Source organism: Lactuca virosa, chromosome 7 (genome assembly GCF_052849685.1).
Source record: "Lactuca virosa cultivar CGN04683 chromosome 7, Lactuca_virosa_CGN04683_v6, whole genome shotgun sequence".
NCBI classification, from domain to species: Eukaryota; Viridiplantae; Streptophyta; class Magnoliopsida; order Asterales; family Asteraceae; genus Lactuca; species Lactuca virosa.
The window spans coordinates 177,540,967-177,557,897 of record NC_136432.1 but is presented as its reverse complement, the minus strand read 5'-3'; the positions used below and the strand labels follow the sequence as shown (position 1 = coordinate 177,557,897).

The 16,931-nt window shown below is 34.3% G+C and overlaps 1 protein-coding gene and 1 long non-coding RNA gene across 6 annotated transcripts; both read left to right on the top strand.

Moving 5' to 3' along the window:
• The first annotated feature begins 8,616 nt into the window (after positions 1–8,616).
• Positions 8,617–13,671, top strand: LOC145123979 (uncharacterized). Of its 5 annotated transcripts, none has more exons than XM_079059182.1 (13): positions 8,617–9,645; positions 9,909–10,213; positions 10,306–10,497; positions 10,580–10,829; positions 10,900–11,258; positions 11,791–12,048; positions 12,137–12,411; positions 12,476–12,646; positions 12,728–12,850; positions 12,929–12,986; positions 13,068–13,163; positions 13,255–13,382; positions 13,475–13,671. In XM_079059182.1, exons 8-11 carry the CDS (start codon positions 12,489–12,491, stop codon positions 13,113–13,115), a joined length of 387 nt encoding a protein of 128 aa, XP_078915308.1. In that variant the 5' UTR covers positions 8,617–9,645; positions 9,909–10,213; positions 10,306–10,497; positions 10,580–10,829; positions 10,900–11,258; positions 11,791–12,048; positions 12,137–12,411; positions 12,476–12,488; the 3' UTR covers positions 13,116–13,163; positions 13,255–13,382; positions 13,475–13,671. The 5 variants fall into 5 exon arrangements, with proteins under 5 accessions (XP_078915308.1, XP_078915312.1, XP_078915311.1 ...); XM_079059186.1 differs by having other exon boundaries at positions 9,880–10,213; XM_079059185.1 differs by having other exon boundaries at positions 8,617–9,768.
• Positions 13,672–14,543: 872 nt separating this feature from the next.
• Positions 14,544–16,144, top strand: LOC145125388 (uncharacterized). Its single transcript, XR_013715960.1, has 2 exons — positions 14,544–14,883; positions 15,683–16,144. It is a non-coding gene; the product is annotated as an uncharacterized LOC145125388 (long non-coding RNA).
• Positions 16,145–16,931: the final 787 nt, after the last annotated feature.

Here is a 16,931-nt window from a genome sequence, read left to right as displayed (position 1 = left end):
AACCATATACTTTGAAAGGTAATAAACGAATTATTTGATACAAAACAAACAAATATGATTATAAATTTGTAGTAATCTAGTACAACCATTGTATTAACATATTTTCTTTTATTTGCGGGACAAAATCACAACAGAATACATTACAATATCAAATTGCAAACATGTGTAACAAAATTTCCAAACTAAGTTTGTTTAGATTTTATTTAATGTGTTTCAATATTTCAGTTTCAGTTTGACTTTGAATGTGGTACCTTGCTTTATCAATAGTTTTAGTATAATAGGATGTAGTATTGTTTTTTGCCATATGTACTCTTATATTTATATTAATTTTGTTAAATAAAATAGCTTCATTTTTAAGTAAAACTGTAACACTTTGTTTCGGGTCTGGCATGCCCTACCCGACCCTTAGTCCTCAGACTGGAATACAATAGATTAGCCCACAGTACGAGTCTGGCATGCCCTACCTGACCCTCAGCTCGTTTCTAGAATGCTTAGGAGTCCTCAGTATGAGTCTGACATGCCCTCCCTGACCCTTGGCTCATATCTGGCATACTCCAGGGTTTGTTGGCTACCACACGGAGCAGTACAACCTCAACCCACCCCATACAACATGTCGACATGTAACAGATAAATGCGCATACAGATAATCAAACATTATCACATGTAGTCCTACAGATCTACCAGACTAGCATATCAAACTAGCATGCATTATCTAGGTCATACTCAACATATCAATAACTACTAGGATATCAATCCAATGGGCTGAACTATCACATATCTCTACTTACCACTCAAGGTAAAGTATAGTGAGAAGACTCACCTCGGATAACTCGGTAAACCTCGAACTCGGAAATACTGATCTAGCCTTCGCCTAATCACATAAAATAATTACTCTAATTAATACGACTCTCAAAGCCTAGGCTATTCCCTCTCTAAGTTCTCTCAGGAGGGTAAAAGACCATTTTACCCCTCCAATGGCTCAAAAGTCCAAACATTGACTGGACCTTAAAAGTCAACGAAAGTCAACGGTCAACTTTGACCAGACTCGTCGAGTTCACATAGGTGACTCGGCGAGTCCAAGCGTGTCCTCTGGGTCTATCTAAACCTCACTCGACTCGCCGAGCGAACCTTCCACCCGACGAGTCACCACTGGTCATGAATCGCGGGTCAACCCGACTCGACTCGTCGAGTCCCATTATGGACTCGGCGAGTTCCTTCCATGGCAACACTCAAACGACCTTCTGAGGTCAGATCTGCTTCACCAACTAGTAGATATGACCTTCTAGCACTCAAAAGTCACGTAAAGGTTCGAACTTTAGGCCCATGCATCACACTATCATCTCTATATGCCAAAATAACCCTTAATATAATAACCTAGGCCCCAAAACTCATAAAGGATTGCATAAAGCTGAAGAATAGGGGCTATCTGGACCTCTCAAGGTCCAGATCTGATAATATTGTCACAAGGGGATATCACACACACTAGATCTCTTACCAAAGTGAAGAGATGAAATCCTATATTCATGAAATCTATTACTCAAATGAAGATAGACATGAATCCTTACCTCCCACAGCAGCTCTGAACGAAATGATGGAAGATTTGAGTCCCACAAGTCAGCCTAGCTCGAAATCCTTCCTTCTCTTTGCTAAAACACACCAAAGAATGATGAATTAGACCTCCTTTTGCACTACAAGCTTTCTCTCTGCTCTCTAGGGTTTCTCAGGGGTGCAATGGCCGTAAATGAAGGCCATAAAGGCCTTTAAATAGGGCACAGACCCCAAGACTTAGGGTTTCTGCCACCAGCACAGACTCGTCGAGTCACTTAGCCGACTCGTCGAGTCCATTCATTAATTCAATTAGCGAATCGCGATCCTACTCGACGAGTCCAGGCGCCAACTCGTCGAGTCCCTCTCTATAACTCAAAATAAAAGGTTAAAATAAAATATCTGGGAATCCGGATGTTACAGGAAAATTAGAAGAAGAGGGATGTAATGTGATATTGTCGCACGTCGGTAATCTTTAGTGTGTGTGTGTGTGTGTTTTTGATTATCAGAGAGAATGTTCATTTTAGGGTTTTCACCCTTCTTGAATTTCTTTCAATATTTTTTACCTCATTTTTCTAAATTCAACATTTGTTTTGATAAATTATACCTGCATAATTTATTTATAAAAAAGATTTGTTTATTTTAAGTAACCAACATCTATATAAGTTTTGATTATATTGTTTTGATAAATGATGAATTGAATCTATAAAGGTTATTATTTTTTATTTTATTATTTATTATTATTATTATTATTATTATTATTATTATTATTATTATTATTATTATTGTAAAACTCGTAATGCATTCACTCTCATAGTTGAATGACATTTAATCTCCTAAAATAATGTTTAAGGCATATGCTTATAAATTGCTTGGGTGGGATAAGATACGCAATTAAGCTAAATAAATTAAATTTACGATATAATTGATCATAATGTTTTTTTAGCCTCTGATTTCCATAAAAATTAATTTGCAACATATATTACCAAATAAAACAATACCGCTATCAATTTTTGTTATCCCGCCATAAATTTTCATTATCCCGCCCCTTCACACGATTCTGAAGCTACTATCTGCTTCTACAACTTTGAAAACCACCGAACGCAAACACTGACTCTCTAAATCAACATGAAATCGAAGTTTTCTGGCTGCTATATTCACTGAAGAAACGCTACGTATTGCTGTAAGATTTCGACTAAAACTTATTTTTTGTATCAAGTTTTGGAATCCGTTTACGTGACTTGAATTTCCGATCCTCTGTTTTGGTTTAATTTATGCGTGTTCGGATTTGGCTTTCTATATGTTTATTTCAACTTGTTAAAAATAAATAAAGATACAATCTCATATTTATTTATTTAAGTGAAAGGGTGTGTTGTGTTCAAATTATATTCTTGTGGGTTTAAGTGGAAATGCAGGGAAATACGCGGATCTGGAGTATGGGTCAAGTTGGATCCGTATTTGAAGGTTGACATATAAAAGAAGAGAGAGAGTGAAGATGAGATAGATTCTTATCTCTTCAGTTAGAGTTTCAGGGTTTTCTCTCGTGTTAGGGTTTTCTCTCATTCTTGCTTAGATTCATATTCTGTTCTAGATGATCTGTGATGTATTTTAGTTTTGTTTTGTTGTTCTAGATGAGTTTCATTCTAGATTTGTTATCATCAGCTGATCGTGTTAGATTAGGGTTTGAGTGATTAGTTTTGAGTGTAGATTAGGTTTCTGTAGTGAGGTTTCAGTTGTATGTTCATGAAAACCTTCTGTTTCTTAATCCTCAATTGATATAAGAAATGAAGATGTTGGGAAACTTGTGTTTGTCTAATTTCATCATGGTATCAGAGCTGTAAGGCTCGTTATTCTGATCCTGACGCTTCAGTTGTTGTTCGTCGTTTGATGTTCGTCGATTCAACGATCTGAGTAAGGTTTGTCTTCTTACTCGTCTAAACTTCTTTTCATTTGAATCTGATTAGTTTGATGTTCTTGTTCACCCTTGATTGAGGGTTATTATATGAGATCCTGGTACTGCGAGTTGTCTGATTGATCTTGCAGATTGTCGTGTTGGTCCGTTCGTGCTGTTGCTGGTTGGACTGAAACTCTGAAGTGTCGATTAATCCCTTAATCTGAAATAATCCTCTTGGGGTCGGATTTGATCACCGATAAACCCTTGTAGGGAACGGATTCAGGGAGTCGATCTTGAATCAACACTTTTGACCTAATTGCACTGTAAGGGTTTCTTGTTCCCTTTTATCTCTTTTCTTAGTAGTAGATGTGGGAGATCCTGGTGTCTTGAGTACACCAGTTATTTGTCTGTTATAGTCAGTTTGTGTTTTGATTTTGACTCTGTGTTGATTTTCTTGGGCCCCGACAAACCGTGGTGACCATCTGGACTTTAAGTCAACACAGGTGTTTGTTTTTTGTCTATTGATTTACTTGTTCTTTGCTTGATTGTGTGTCTTTTATGGCTGGTGAAGGGAGTGGTACTCCTAAAGATGTTCCTGTTGATTTTGATGATCCTTTATATGTTCATCCATCTGATAATGCTATTACATCTATAATCACAATTAAATTGACTGGTAATGAAAATTTTCGACTGTGGCGTAGTGCTATGTCTAGGGGCCTTAAGGCCAGAAATAAATTGGGTTTTGTAGATGGAACTATTACTCTTGAGAACACTGATAAAGCTAAATCTTCTAAGTGGGAACGTGTTAATGCTGTTGTGTGTAATTGGTTGTTAGGGTCAATTTCTGAAACTATATATGCTAGTCATGTTTATTCTGATAATGCTAAAGATATTTGGGATGAATTGTTTGAAACCTATAATAAGGCTGATGGTTCTGTAATTTTTAATATCCATCAGCAGATAAACACATTAAAACAAAATGGTTCTTCCCTTTCTGATTATTATAATAAACTCGATTCTTTATGGAAAGAATTTGATGGTTTGACTAGTTTAACTGAATGTGTGTGTGAGGCTGCAACCAAACTTAGTGATCACTCTAAGTTAATGAAACTAATGCAGTTTTTGAGTGGTCTTGATGATGTGTATAATCAAGTTAAAAGTCACATTCTCTTAATGGAACCTTTACCTAATGTCAAAACTGCGTTTTCAATTCTTTCTAGAGAAGAATCTCTTCAAAAGAATGGTTCTCTGAGTTCTGTTGTCTCTTCAAAACCTCAAGTCTCTGTTTTTAATAGTAAGATTACTGATTTTAAAAAAGGACAGGGTCAAAATAGGTTCAGAAATCAGGGGTTACTGTGTAAACATTGTAATCTCAAGGGTCACACAATAGAAAGGTGTTATAAATTGATTGGTTATCCAAAAGATTTTAAACCAAGAAATGAGAATAATAATCAAAATAAGTCTTTTTCTGTTAATTCATCTTCAGTTGCTCAAAATAGCAGTCCTATTGTTTCTTCTGAGTCAGTTCATTATAGTGATTGTCACTATCTTACAAGTGAACAATATACCAAGTTTCTTCGTCTCATTAATGAGAACTTTGCTAGTGAGGATGTATCTGCTGCTGCAAATATGGCAGGTACATCTACATTTCAATGTTTTAACTCTTTTGTTAGTTCAAGTAATTCTCAAAGTTGGATTGTTGACTCTGGGGCTAATCAACATATGATAGCCTCTGAGTCACAACTTCAAGACACTGTGGATGTGTCTAGACTTAATCTCATTGTGAAACATCCTAATGGTTCTTCTGCACCTATAAATAAGATTGGGAATATTCAGTTATCCTCTAATCTTACTTTGTTTGATGTTTTTGCTGTTCCAGACTTTAATGTTAATCTTTTGTCTGTGCATAAACTTTGTAAGGATAGTGGATGTGAGATTATTTTTTTCTGAGCATAATTGTAAAATTCAGGATTCACTGTCAAAGGAGATGGTGGAGAATGGTAGAGAGTCTGGGGGACTGTATTATCTAGATCATGTTCCCTCAGGTAATTTAGTGAGTTTTACTAATTCTAAATGTTGTGTTTCAAAACTAACTTGGCATAGTAGACTTGGTCATCCTGCTGACCAGGCTTTAAACTCTTTAAAGGATAAACTAAAACTTGGAAATGAGTCTCTTCCTCCTTGTGATGCTTGTCACAGGGCCAAACAGACTAGAGAGTCCTTTTCTCTTAATCAACATTGCTCAACCCAATTAGGAGAGTTGACTCACATAGATGTTTGGGGTCCTTATAGACTTGCTTCAGTAGAGGGATTTAAGTATTTCTTGACTATTGTGGATGATTTTACTAGGGCCACTTGGGTTTTCCTCTTAAAATCTAAAAGTGAAGTTTTTGATTGTTTTAAGTCTTTTGTGAATATTTTATCAAATCAGTTTAGTGTTAATGTTAAGACTGTGTGTTCTGATAATGGTACTGAATTTGTCAATAATCAAATGAAATATTTTTGCATAGAACGTGGTATCATTCATCAGACTTCCTGTGCTTATACTCCACAACAAAATGGGGTTGTGGAAAGGAAGCATAAACACATTCTTAATGTTGCACGATCTCTTATTTTTCAGTCAGGAGTTCCTGTAAGATATTGGGGAGATGCTGTTTTAACCTCTGTTTTTTTGATAAATAGAATGCCTACATCTGTTTTAAATGGCTCATCTCCATATGAACTTGTTTTTAAAAAGGCTCTCAGTTTTGATCATTTAAGAGTTTTTGGTTGTCTTTGTTTTGCTGTTAAACAAAATGTTACTGATAAATTTTCTGAACGTGCTGAAAAATGTATTTTATTAGGGTATTCTTCTGATAAAAAAGCTTATAAACTTCTTAGTCTGGATTCTAACTCATCTTTTATGTCCAGGGATGTGAAGTTTTATGAGTCTGTATTTCCTTACAAGTTAAAGTCAACTAATGTTGATAAAACTTTTGATAATTTTGGCCCTAGTGATCCTTTTTCCTATGATGTTTTTGATACTAATGAATACTTAAATGATTCTATTAACCCTGATGAGCTGAGAGTAGAACCTCCATTAGAAGGTACTGATGCAGCCACTCACCTGGATGATGTTAACTCTGATGAAACTATCAACCGTAGTGGCGAGGCAGTTGTGCCTCCTACTGCTGGTTCTGTTCCTTCTTCGTCTGGTGTGACTGAGGAAAGTAGTTGTTTACCCTTAATCCCTTCTGTTGAGCAGTCTTTAGGTGCTTCTAGATCTAGGCGTGAATCACATATGCCTGTTAAGTTTGCTGATTATGTTGTAGAAGGAAAATATAAATACGGTATAGAAAGGTCTGTCAATTATTCTTTACTAGATAATGCCACAAAATGTTTTGTTTCTAATTTGAATAAAACTGTTGAACCAAAGGATTACAAAGAGGCTTTGTCTGACCCAAATTGGGTTAAGGCTATGAATGAAGAGATGGAAGCTCTTCATCGTAATCACACTTGGGAAATTACTAATTTACCTAAGAATAGAAAACCAATTGGTTGTAAATGGGTTTTCAAAATTAAATACAAGTCTAGTGGTGAAGTAGAAAGGTATAAAGCACGCTTAGTAGCTAAAGGATATAATCAAAGAGAGGGAATAGATTTTGAAGAAACTTTTTCTCCAGTTGCAAAAAATTTTACTGTGCGTGTTATTATTTCTTTATCTGTTCATAATTCTTGGCCTTTGTATAAATTAGACATTAATAATGCCTTTTTATATGGAGATCTCACTGAGGATGTTTATATGTCCCTTCCTCCTGGTTACTATTCTACTGGTGATTCTAAGGTTTGTAAACTTACTAAATCACTGTATGGTTTGAAACAAGCCCCTAGAAAATGGAATGAAAAACTTTGTTCTTCTTTATTTCTGTTTGGTTTTCAACAAAGTATAAGTGATTATTCCTTATTTGTGAGAAAATTTGAAGGTTCATTAACTGTGTTACTTGTGTATGTGGATGATATAATTTTAACTGGAAACTGTGAACTTGAACTGAAAAAGGTTAAGGATTTTATGAAAACACAGTTTTTGATTAAAGATCTTGGTATTCTAAAATATTTTTTGGGAATTGAAGTAGTAAGAATTAATAATGGCTTGTGTTTAAATCAAAGGAAATATTGTTTGGAATTGTTGCATGAATATGGTATGCTTGGATGTAAGCCTGTAAATACTCCCTTGGAAACAAATGTTGTTATGGATTCTGGTGAAAATGATAGAGTCAATACACTATTAGATAATAAAACTGAGTTTCAAAAGCTTATAGGGAAACTTATATATCTGACTGTTACCAGACCTGATATCTCTTATGCTGTTCAAGTACTTAGTCAATTCATGCACAAACCTATAAAATCTCATTTGAAAGTTGCATTTAGACTTTTAAGATATTTAAAAAATAGCCCTAGAAGGGGAGTAGCAGTAACTAAGTCTGATAAATTTGAATTAAAAGGATATGTTGATGCAGACTGGGCTAAATGCTTGACTACAAGAAAGTCTGTATCTGGGTACATGGTTTATTTTAATAATGTTTTGATATCATGGAAGAGTAGGAAACAGCCTACTGTTTCTAGATCTTCTACTGAAGCTGAATATAGGGCTCTTGGTTCTATTACTTGTGAAATAATTTGGATTTTGAAAATCTTATTTGAACTTGAAATTAAAGATCTTATTCCAGTTTCAGTTTTTTGTGATAATGATTCAACTATTAAGTTGGCTCTAAATCCAGTGTTTCATGAAAGAACAAAACACTTTGAGGTTGAATTACATTTTGTTAGAGAAAAGATTTCTAATGGAGTTATAAAGTTAGTTAAAATTGGTTTTTCTGAACAAAATGCAGATATTCTTACTAAGTCTTTAAGTATAAAACAACATGATTTTCTGTCTAAGAAAATGGGTCTTATTGATGTTTTTAAAAGTGAAAAATAAATATTTCGATGGAGGGGATGTTAAAAATAAAGAAAGATACAATCTCATATTTATTTATTTAAGTGAAAGGGTGTGTTGTGTTCAAATTATATTCTTGTGGGTTTAAGTGGAAATGCAGGGAAATACGCGGATCTGGAGTATGGGTCAAGTTGGATCCGTATTTGAAGGTTGACATATAAAAGAAGAGAGAGAGTGAAGATGAGATAGATTCTTATCTCTTCAGTTAGAGTTTCAGGGTTTTCTCTCGTGTTAGGGTTTTCTCTCATTCTTGCTTAGATTCATATTCTGTTCTAGATGATCTGTGATGCATTTTAGTTTTGTTTTGTTGTTCTAGATGAGTTTCATTCTAGATTTGTTATCATCAGCTGATCGTGTTAGATTAGGGTTTGAGTGATTAGTTTTGAGTGTAGATTAGGTTTCTGTAGTGAGGTTTCAGTTGTATGTTCATGAAAACCTTCTGTTTCTTAATCCTCAATTGATATAAGAAATGAAGATGTTGGGAAACTTGTGTTTGTCTAATTTCATCACAACTAATCACTTTCGCACTCAATTTTAGTTGATCAAAATCGACTCACTGTTTGTTCATTTTTTCATAATCGACTCACTGTTTGTTCATTCAGCTAGACTATTTGCTCGATTCAAACTCCCCCGGTTCCACTTCCCATTTTGACCTCTAGCAGTCCAACCTTTATTTCCACCATTCCAGTTCAAGTTTTGGTTTCCAGAAAAGAAATTCTGATCCCCAGTAGTACCATACCTATTAGCACCAGCTTTTCCATTATTTCCATTATTATACTCCACCTTAGAGAACCCCTCGCCTTCTTTATTCATCACAGCCTTAGAAACATTGTTGACATCTGAACCATTCCCCGTGATAGCAGCCAAACACTTAGAATCATCATGATTAGAAGTATCCATAACTTGTCTTCCCTTATTAGCATCACCTAGAAGAGAAGGTTTCAGATTAATATTGTTGATAACAGTGGCAGCCTTCTGCAATATCAAATGTTCATCAGAAAATTTTCCCAGTGGGGCACAATCCTTGACCTCCCCTTCTTCCTTACTCAATTCGACATCAGAATCAACATCTGATTCCACCACCACATTACCACTATCATTCCATTTAGAAGATTTAGACAGATAGTCAAAATCACCATCATTCACCATAGTATTCTTCTCATTCCAGTCAATCACACCTGAAACCCCCTATCCATCATTCCATCTCTAAGACAATTAACCTCAACACCAGGTATAACCACCTTATCAGGAACATTCAACCATTTATCTTCCTCATTCAACATCTTATCATTTCCAACATTAACATCAACAACAAGTAAAATGCATACATCTTGTGATTATGAATTTGTATCAGGTGACAAGTGATTTTATACATGTTATTTTAGCTTATATAGACGAACACTTTGTTTGTACTCTAAACTTTATATGATTTATTTGCTAACTGATTTTATACATGTTATTTCAGCTTATATTATTCTTATATATTTCCTCCAGAGTAAATATGATGAATGATCAGCCACAACAAGAAGTAGAACCACAACCACAGCCACAAGAAGAACCAGAACCAGAACCACAGCCACAACCACAATCGAGGAAAAAAAGAACAGCCACAAGACTAATCGACCATAAAGAGCCACACGAAGTTGATTTCAACAATATTGGTCAGCATGTCGGGAAGAAACAAAGTAAGTTTGCTAACGAGTGTGGTGTTATTACGAGGTCGATGATTTCCGTTGAATATACAAGTTGGAAGAAAGTGCCAATTGCTCAAAAAAGATATGCTATGGTCGACAATTAAGGTTCGTTATCTACATAAGACCCATTACATGTACTTTCATCTAATTAAGATGTGTTATTAATACTTAGTATCCTTATTCTAAAACAAAAACAGAAACGTTGGAATATTCCAAATGACAACCGTAAAAAAGATGTGCTTAGAACATGCAACAGCCAGTGGAGAGCCTTCAAGAAAAGGCTTAAAAAGAAATGCGATAACCAAAGAGATCCACTTGAGACATACTCATATTTGGAAAGAAGTACATTGCAGAGCTTTAGACAGAGAATATCATCAGAGGAGTTCCAAGTATGTTGGACTTTAATTGCACGTAATTATATTACTTATTGTGTTGCATTGTTTTAACTGTGTCAATTAATTTCATTTGCAGGAGATAAGTGAGAAAGCGCGGGTGAGTTCAATGCATAATAAGAATCCTGCTCGTGTAGGACCAGTTGGTTGGTTATAGGGGCAAGAAAGCTGAGTGGGAACAAGAGATGGCATCTGGTCAATTGACATCCCAATTGTATCAGATAAAAAGCGAGCGTTCACTGCATTATGTTATGGGTAGAAGATCTAAAAATGAGTTGGGGTCGAACATAATACCGCCTACCATACAACCCCCCATAGTGGATAAGCTTGTAAGTAAATTCTTTTAATCATTTATATCTAACTAATTACTCTCACTGTGTTTGCTGTTTTCGTTAACAGGTCGATGTCCAGACTCAAATCTCTGAAGGAGATTTGGAGCTCAGTCCAGGAGAGGACTTGTTGACAAATGTAATAGGACCGGAGCACCCGGGCCGTACCAGGGCTGTTGGTCATGATGTTGGATTGAGAAAAGGGATGCAAGGGACTGATAAAAAAAAAAGAGGAAAAAACATGAAAACGAAACTATTGTTAAACTGCAGGAAACGATAGATCTGATGGGCTCCCAATTGGAAAAGCTACAAGCACACTTTGACTTACAACAGGGGTCTAGGAACCATGCCCCAGATAATGTAAGCTTAGGGGTTCAACAAAATAATTGTGGCTCGACTCCAACATTAGATGCTTTGGATGCGATAAAGGTAAATGACTGTATTTATTTTCCGGTAACATCTAGAAACAATAAAAACTAAACATGTTAACCTGTTAGTTGAGAAATTATGCTCAGGACTAGGGATGAGCAACAAAACTGAGTACTAATGTTTTTCTAATTATTTTTTTAGTGATAATATACTTGTTTAACTGATTTAACTAATATTTTTTTTCTTGGATATTAAATATTGTTTGATTCCATATCATAGAAGTGGTACTATATTTCTTTATATATTCTTATAATTGCACATATTATTTTATTATAATATTTGTGATAGAAAATGCAACATTGTAAGAATTGTGTTTGAGTTTACCTTAATATCATCATTTTGGTTGTATAATTGAGACAAACGACTGTAGTTTTTTTAATTAAAATGTTTTGTTAGAAGGGTTTGAACTATAATAGATACACTTAGAATGGTTAAAAATTCAAATATAGTTATTACATTATTATGCACTTTTTTTGTTTATTATCCTTCAAAGATCTTTTATTATTATTTTTGTTTTACTATATGTGTACAGATGCCTACCCCTTGTGAATTGGTGTTACCCTATGGGGAGTTGGACCAAAAATGTGCCAAGGGATTGGTCTTTCCATTTGGGAATGGGTTAATACACACATTGCCTTTACGAGAAAATCACCTGAAGGTTCTAATAGACGACATCGATAGTAGATATGAAAATTTTCCTGTTCCTGTGATGACAAAAGAAGTTGCTAACCTACAAGGGGCGGTTGGCACTGTAATTCAATGACCCCGGCTTGCAATTATTCTTGCAAAGGTATATATGCATTATCCTTTACTTTTTAAGCTACTATGTAAACAACAAATTATAATTGTATTTGATAGTCAAATGAATTAAAATGTAGGAACAAAGAGGGAAGAAACAAATTCCAACCACAAGTTTGGTGCCAACAATTGCAAGGGCTGGTACAAACAAGAACATACCCAACCAAACATCCAGCAAGGCGAGGCCGATTGAATATCTTCGTGATTGCTTGAAGACCAACCAAGTGGTTAACATTGTAGCCGATTCTGGGATTTTGGAAGTCGGGACATATGATTTTTCGGTTACATGTGAAGAATATTTTCGGCTGCTGAGAAAACAAACAACTGATGCTTCCATCATAACTGCTTGGCAACTGTAAGTCCATAAAAATTTTACTATTATTGGTTGACCATAACATTTTTTGTTTTCTTGTTTGTAGGATTCTTCATTCAATGGTTCGGACACGTATGAACAAATGTGCTTTCTTGAACCCTTATAATATTCTAGGGGAGGCATGCCAGAAAAACCCAGAGGGTGTCGTTAGTTATCTTGTTGATTCCATTCGTCTGCATCACGGAAAATTGTTTCTCATTGCACCATATTTGCAACAGTACAATAATTTCTTATCTTTATTATTATTATTTTGTTTTTTTTTTCTTATTATTTATACTAAATGTTTAAACATTTCTAGTAAGCATTGGGTGCTTTTGGTGATTTCCCTTCGCAATCGCGTTGTCTATATTTTGGATTCTCTTAAGAATCGTATAGAAAAGTCTGCCGACTACCATTACCTACTCAAAAAACATGTGGACATGTAAGAAATTACTTACATCATAGCAACATATAAATCTTTTTATTATTTTGAACACAACACTTGTTTATTTCTTTTAAGGGCTTTCATGAGGTATGAAAAAGACACTTCAACTCCAATTGGATGGATTTTTGCTGAGGTATCTTGTTATATACCAAAACAAATAATTGTTGTAGTTTCATTTGTTTGATTAGTGTTTATTTTTTGCTACAATTTTTAGTGCAACCAACAACTTGGTGGTTTAGAGAGCGGACATTATGTAATGTGATGGATGTTTGATTTCTTGACGACAAGACAACATGGATTTCTAAGTAAAGTAAGTACCTTTTTAATATTTGTTGATTTTGTTTATTGCAACAAAATATTTGGTCTGTTAATGAATATGTTTAATTTTACATTTAATATAGTCCGGTAGCATTTTGGATGACAAAGGTCCCTTTGAGGAAAAGATGTTGCTTGCAACTGTTGCTACCTGGTCTAGAGAGTTTTTGAATAACTACATGAATGATGTGGTCCTCTAAAAAAAGCATATATGGTTAGTTATTGAATTCAAAAACTTCCTAACTTTGGTTTAATTATCTTTTGTTGGAGTTCTTACCTTTTTACTTTCATTTGTTTGTTTTTCAGGGACGTTAGAAGAAACAACCACTACAATTGATTTTTTGGACAATCCCTATGCCAAGTCAAGACAAATGTTTTTTTTTGTAAGTTTTCATGCAAGTTGTATGATGTATGAAATTACTAAATCCATGATTTCTTTTGCTACTTAGACAATTGTCTTTGTTTGATTATATTTTTATCAATGACTATTATGGTTTATTTAACATTTCCACATAAAAAACATTGTTTATTTGTACAATATGTCTTATAAATTGATAGTCTATAAGTATTGTACTGTTATTTTTATAAAATGATATTAAAAAAATATATATAAAAGTGTTAAAAGGAACCGGTTGCTTATCTAGAAACCGGGTTCTAAACCTGTTGTGGAAAAAAGGGTAAAAGTCTATTATGACCCGGTTGTTTGTATGAACGGGTATATATTTTGTTTTCATATGTCTCGGTTATATTGAAGGGAACCGGTTCTAATATTCGTATATAGTTGGCACGGAAAATGTTATATGACCCGGTTATATAAATACAAACCGAGCTCTATTTGTAATAAAAAGACCCGGTTTAGAACCGGGTCCTATTCCGGATTCCACATAGGACTCGCCAGCATCAAACCCGGTTGCAAAACCGGCTTCTTTAAGCTATTTAACCGGGTCTTTTAGCGCTTTTTGTAGTGGTGCATGTGATAAAGCTAGAGGCACAATGAATATTAAACTTCTTTGTTTTCAGTAAACATCATGCAATGAGAGGGAAAGAGAGGTGGGTCCTCCTCTTTAACTTTTTAAACATTGATTTTTAAATAAAAGAAAAAAATATTTAAGAAAATGGGAAAAACAAATTAAAAGGATATGTTAGTCTTTTCAAGTTTAACAGGAACAATTCCATAATCAAACTAGCTGAAAATGACTACCAATCCAGAAAAATTGTGATTTGCACCAAAACTCGAAAAAAATGCATACCAGATGGAACATTTTTGAAGTATTGTCTTCAAACTAATTTGGAGTGTGTCTTCTTGTCATAAAACAGAAAATGCAAACAACAAAAATAAATACTTTATTACATATCTGATAAATTATTACATATTTGTCCTTCTCTAGTATCTTTTTATGTATAGCTAGCAAGGTGGCTTAGAATTCCACTCCTGGTGAATTCCACTACTGATCACTTATTTTCCCAGAGAAACCTTGCAACCCACCATCCTTCATCCTTCCATACATCCACCAAATCATCTCGAACAAAGTCAACCTATGCAACTGGAGGATAGGGTCAGATCTTTCTCTCTGTTAATGTCTCCTCTAATGGATTAATTCCTTCTTCTTCAACCCTAGTCTCATACCTTACCCTGTACATTCCATGCGACTTGGCAATGATTCTTGCTGCAAAGTGAGAATCCATGAAGTCTGGTTCCCTCTTCACCACTTCAGGTCGATCTCCAACCTCATACTCCAGTTTCCTTTTGCTTATTTGAAGTTTCTTCTTGTGATATGCTTGCTATGAGTTGTGGGTATACGAAAGCCACACGAATTCTTTTATAGACATAAATGACCATCAACTCTACTTTCAAAAAGACTTGTAGGTCTAATAACTCTCCTCTCGAAAACCCTAAAAACAAAAAGTCACATCTGAAAGAAAAGATTCATTTCTTCAAAAAAAAAAAGACGAGTAATTATGTCTTTGAGCTCCAAGATACCACTCACTGTAAGGGCCTTAAATGTTAATAAATGATATTAAAAGTTGAGCATCAGTGGTTCTTCCCCTGATGGTCGATATTTTATCCATTGATGGTACCTTTATGAAGAATTAACTGTGAACAATATATTCTAATTTACACCTACATCAGTGGCTGACTCACTGACAACCACATCAGTGGCTGACTCGGCCTCATCTGTTTTGACCATAGATTGAGATATGAAACCATACAGTCTATTCCCAATTGTACGAAAATTGAGTTGATGAAGAACTTCTTGTTCTAGACTGAAACATACATAAGTGACTAAATTCACTGATGAAATTGCTCATTCACTAACAATTGTACCCTAAATTGACGAAGAACAAATTGTTCTAGATAGTAACTAATGTCGGTGATATCTTATAAAGACATATATTATGTGAGACACGCCCCATATGTTAGTGATCCTAATTATTACGAACATAGTCACAGTGAGGCATTGAATACCTTTTTCCTTTTGTACCAATATAATTGACGAAGAACTTTGGTTCAAGTTTGCAACCAAGGTTTCCTATCATCCTCTACCGACCATCAGCTAATAATGTCAACAAGGGGAGCATAAAGCATTCATCTAAGGGGGATCATCTACACTAGAATCTGGTATTGTTCATTTGCTGAAGGTTGTTACTTCATTCATTATGAAGTTTCATTATATTTTCAAAAAAATTCACGAATACATTAATGACTTAGGCTATTTCTCCATGTTTTGTACTTTTTTGTATACTTTATAGTTACTTTTCAGTATATTAAAGAAATAGTATAATTAGTATAGTTAGGATTAACATTATCGAATAGGAGGAGGTTGTTAGGTCCCTTGTTTGATTTGATAAGTTAATTACTGTTTTGCATTAGTACCACTGGTCATCAATGGTTACATCCCCTGATGACATGAAGATCTATACAAGACCACTTGTTCATTGAAACATTTTAATCAATATATATTTTGGTTTTGAGTAGTCCTCTTGTTATTACTCATATTCGTTTCATTGCATCTAGAATCTGTTGATTAGGGACCAACAAGAACATATATATTTGGTGATTATTATTAGTTATTAATAACAGACATGTAAATGAAACAGATGTATGAAAGCCAAATGGAAGAACACACGAAGTCAAAATTTTAATTAAAAAAATTCGTTAAAGGAGGTTAATTAACCCGGAGTCAAAAGCAAAAAGTTGGACCAAAAAAACAGGAATCCATTGTAATCCCCTATAATCCAACCTCTAACAACTGAACGAAGCAAGTATACTCATAACATGAATGTTCAGTGATGAACATTCAATATGAACAAAAAATAAATTGTTAATGGAAACACATATGTTCATGATAAATCATTAATCACTTAAAATAAATCAATTATGCAAAGAAAAAAACCTAACCAAAGTCCGTGTAGTCGATTCAACCACAACTATTCACTTATTAACATAAACTCAAATTAATAAAACAATCGATAATCGAAACGAATATGGCGGTATTCGAATATTAATAAAATATTAGCAACAAATTACGCAAACAAAAACCCTAAATCTTATCTTAGTCGTTGAAATCAGTGAATGTTCACGAGTGAACATTCAAATGATTATGAAATCATTTCATTACAATTCATATATATCCTAAAGCATAAAACATTAATCACTTAAAATAAATCAATTATGCAAAGAAAAAAACCTAACCAAAGTCCGTGTAGTCGATTCAACCACAACTATTCACTTATTAACATAAACTCAAATTAATAAAACAAT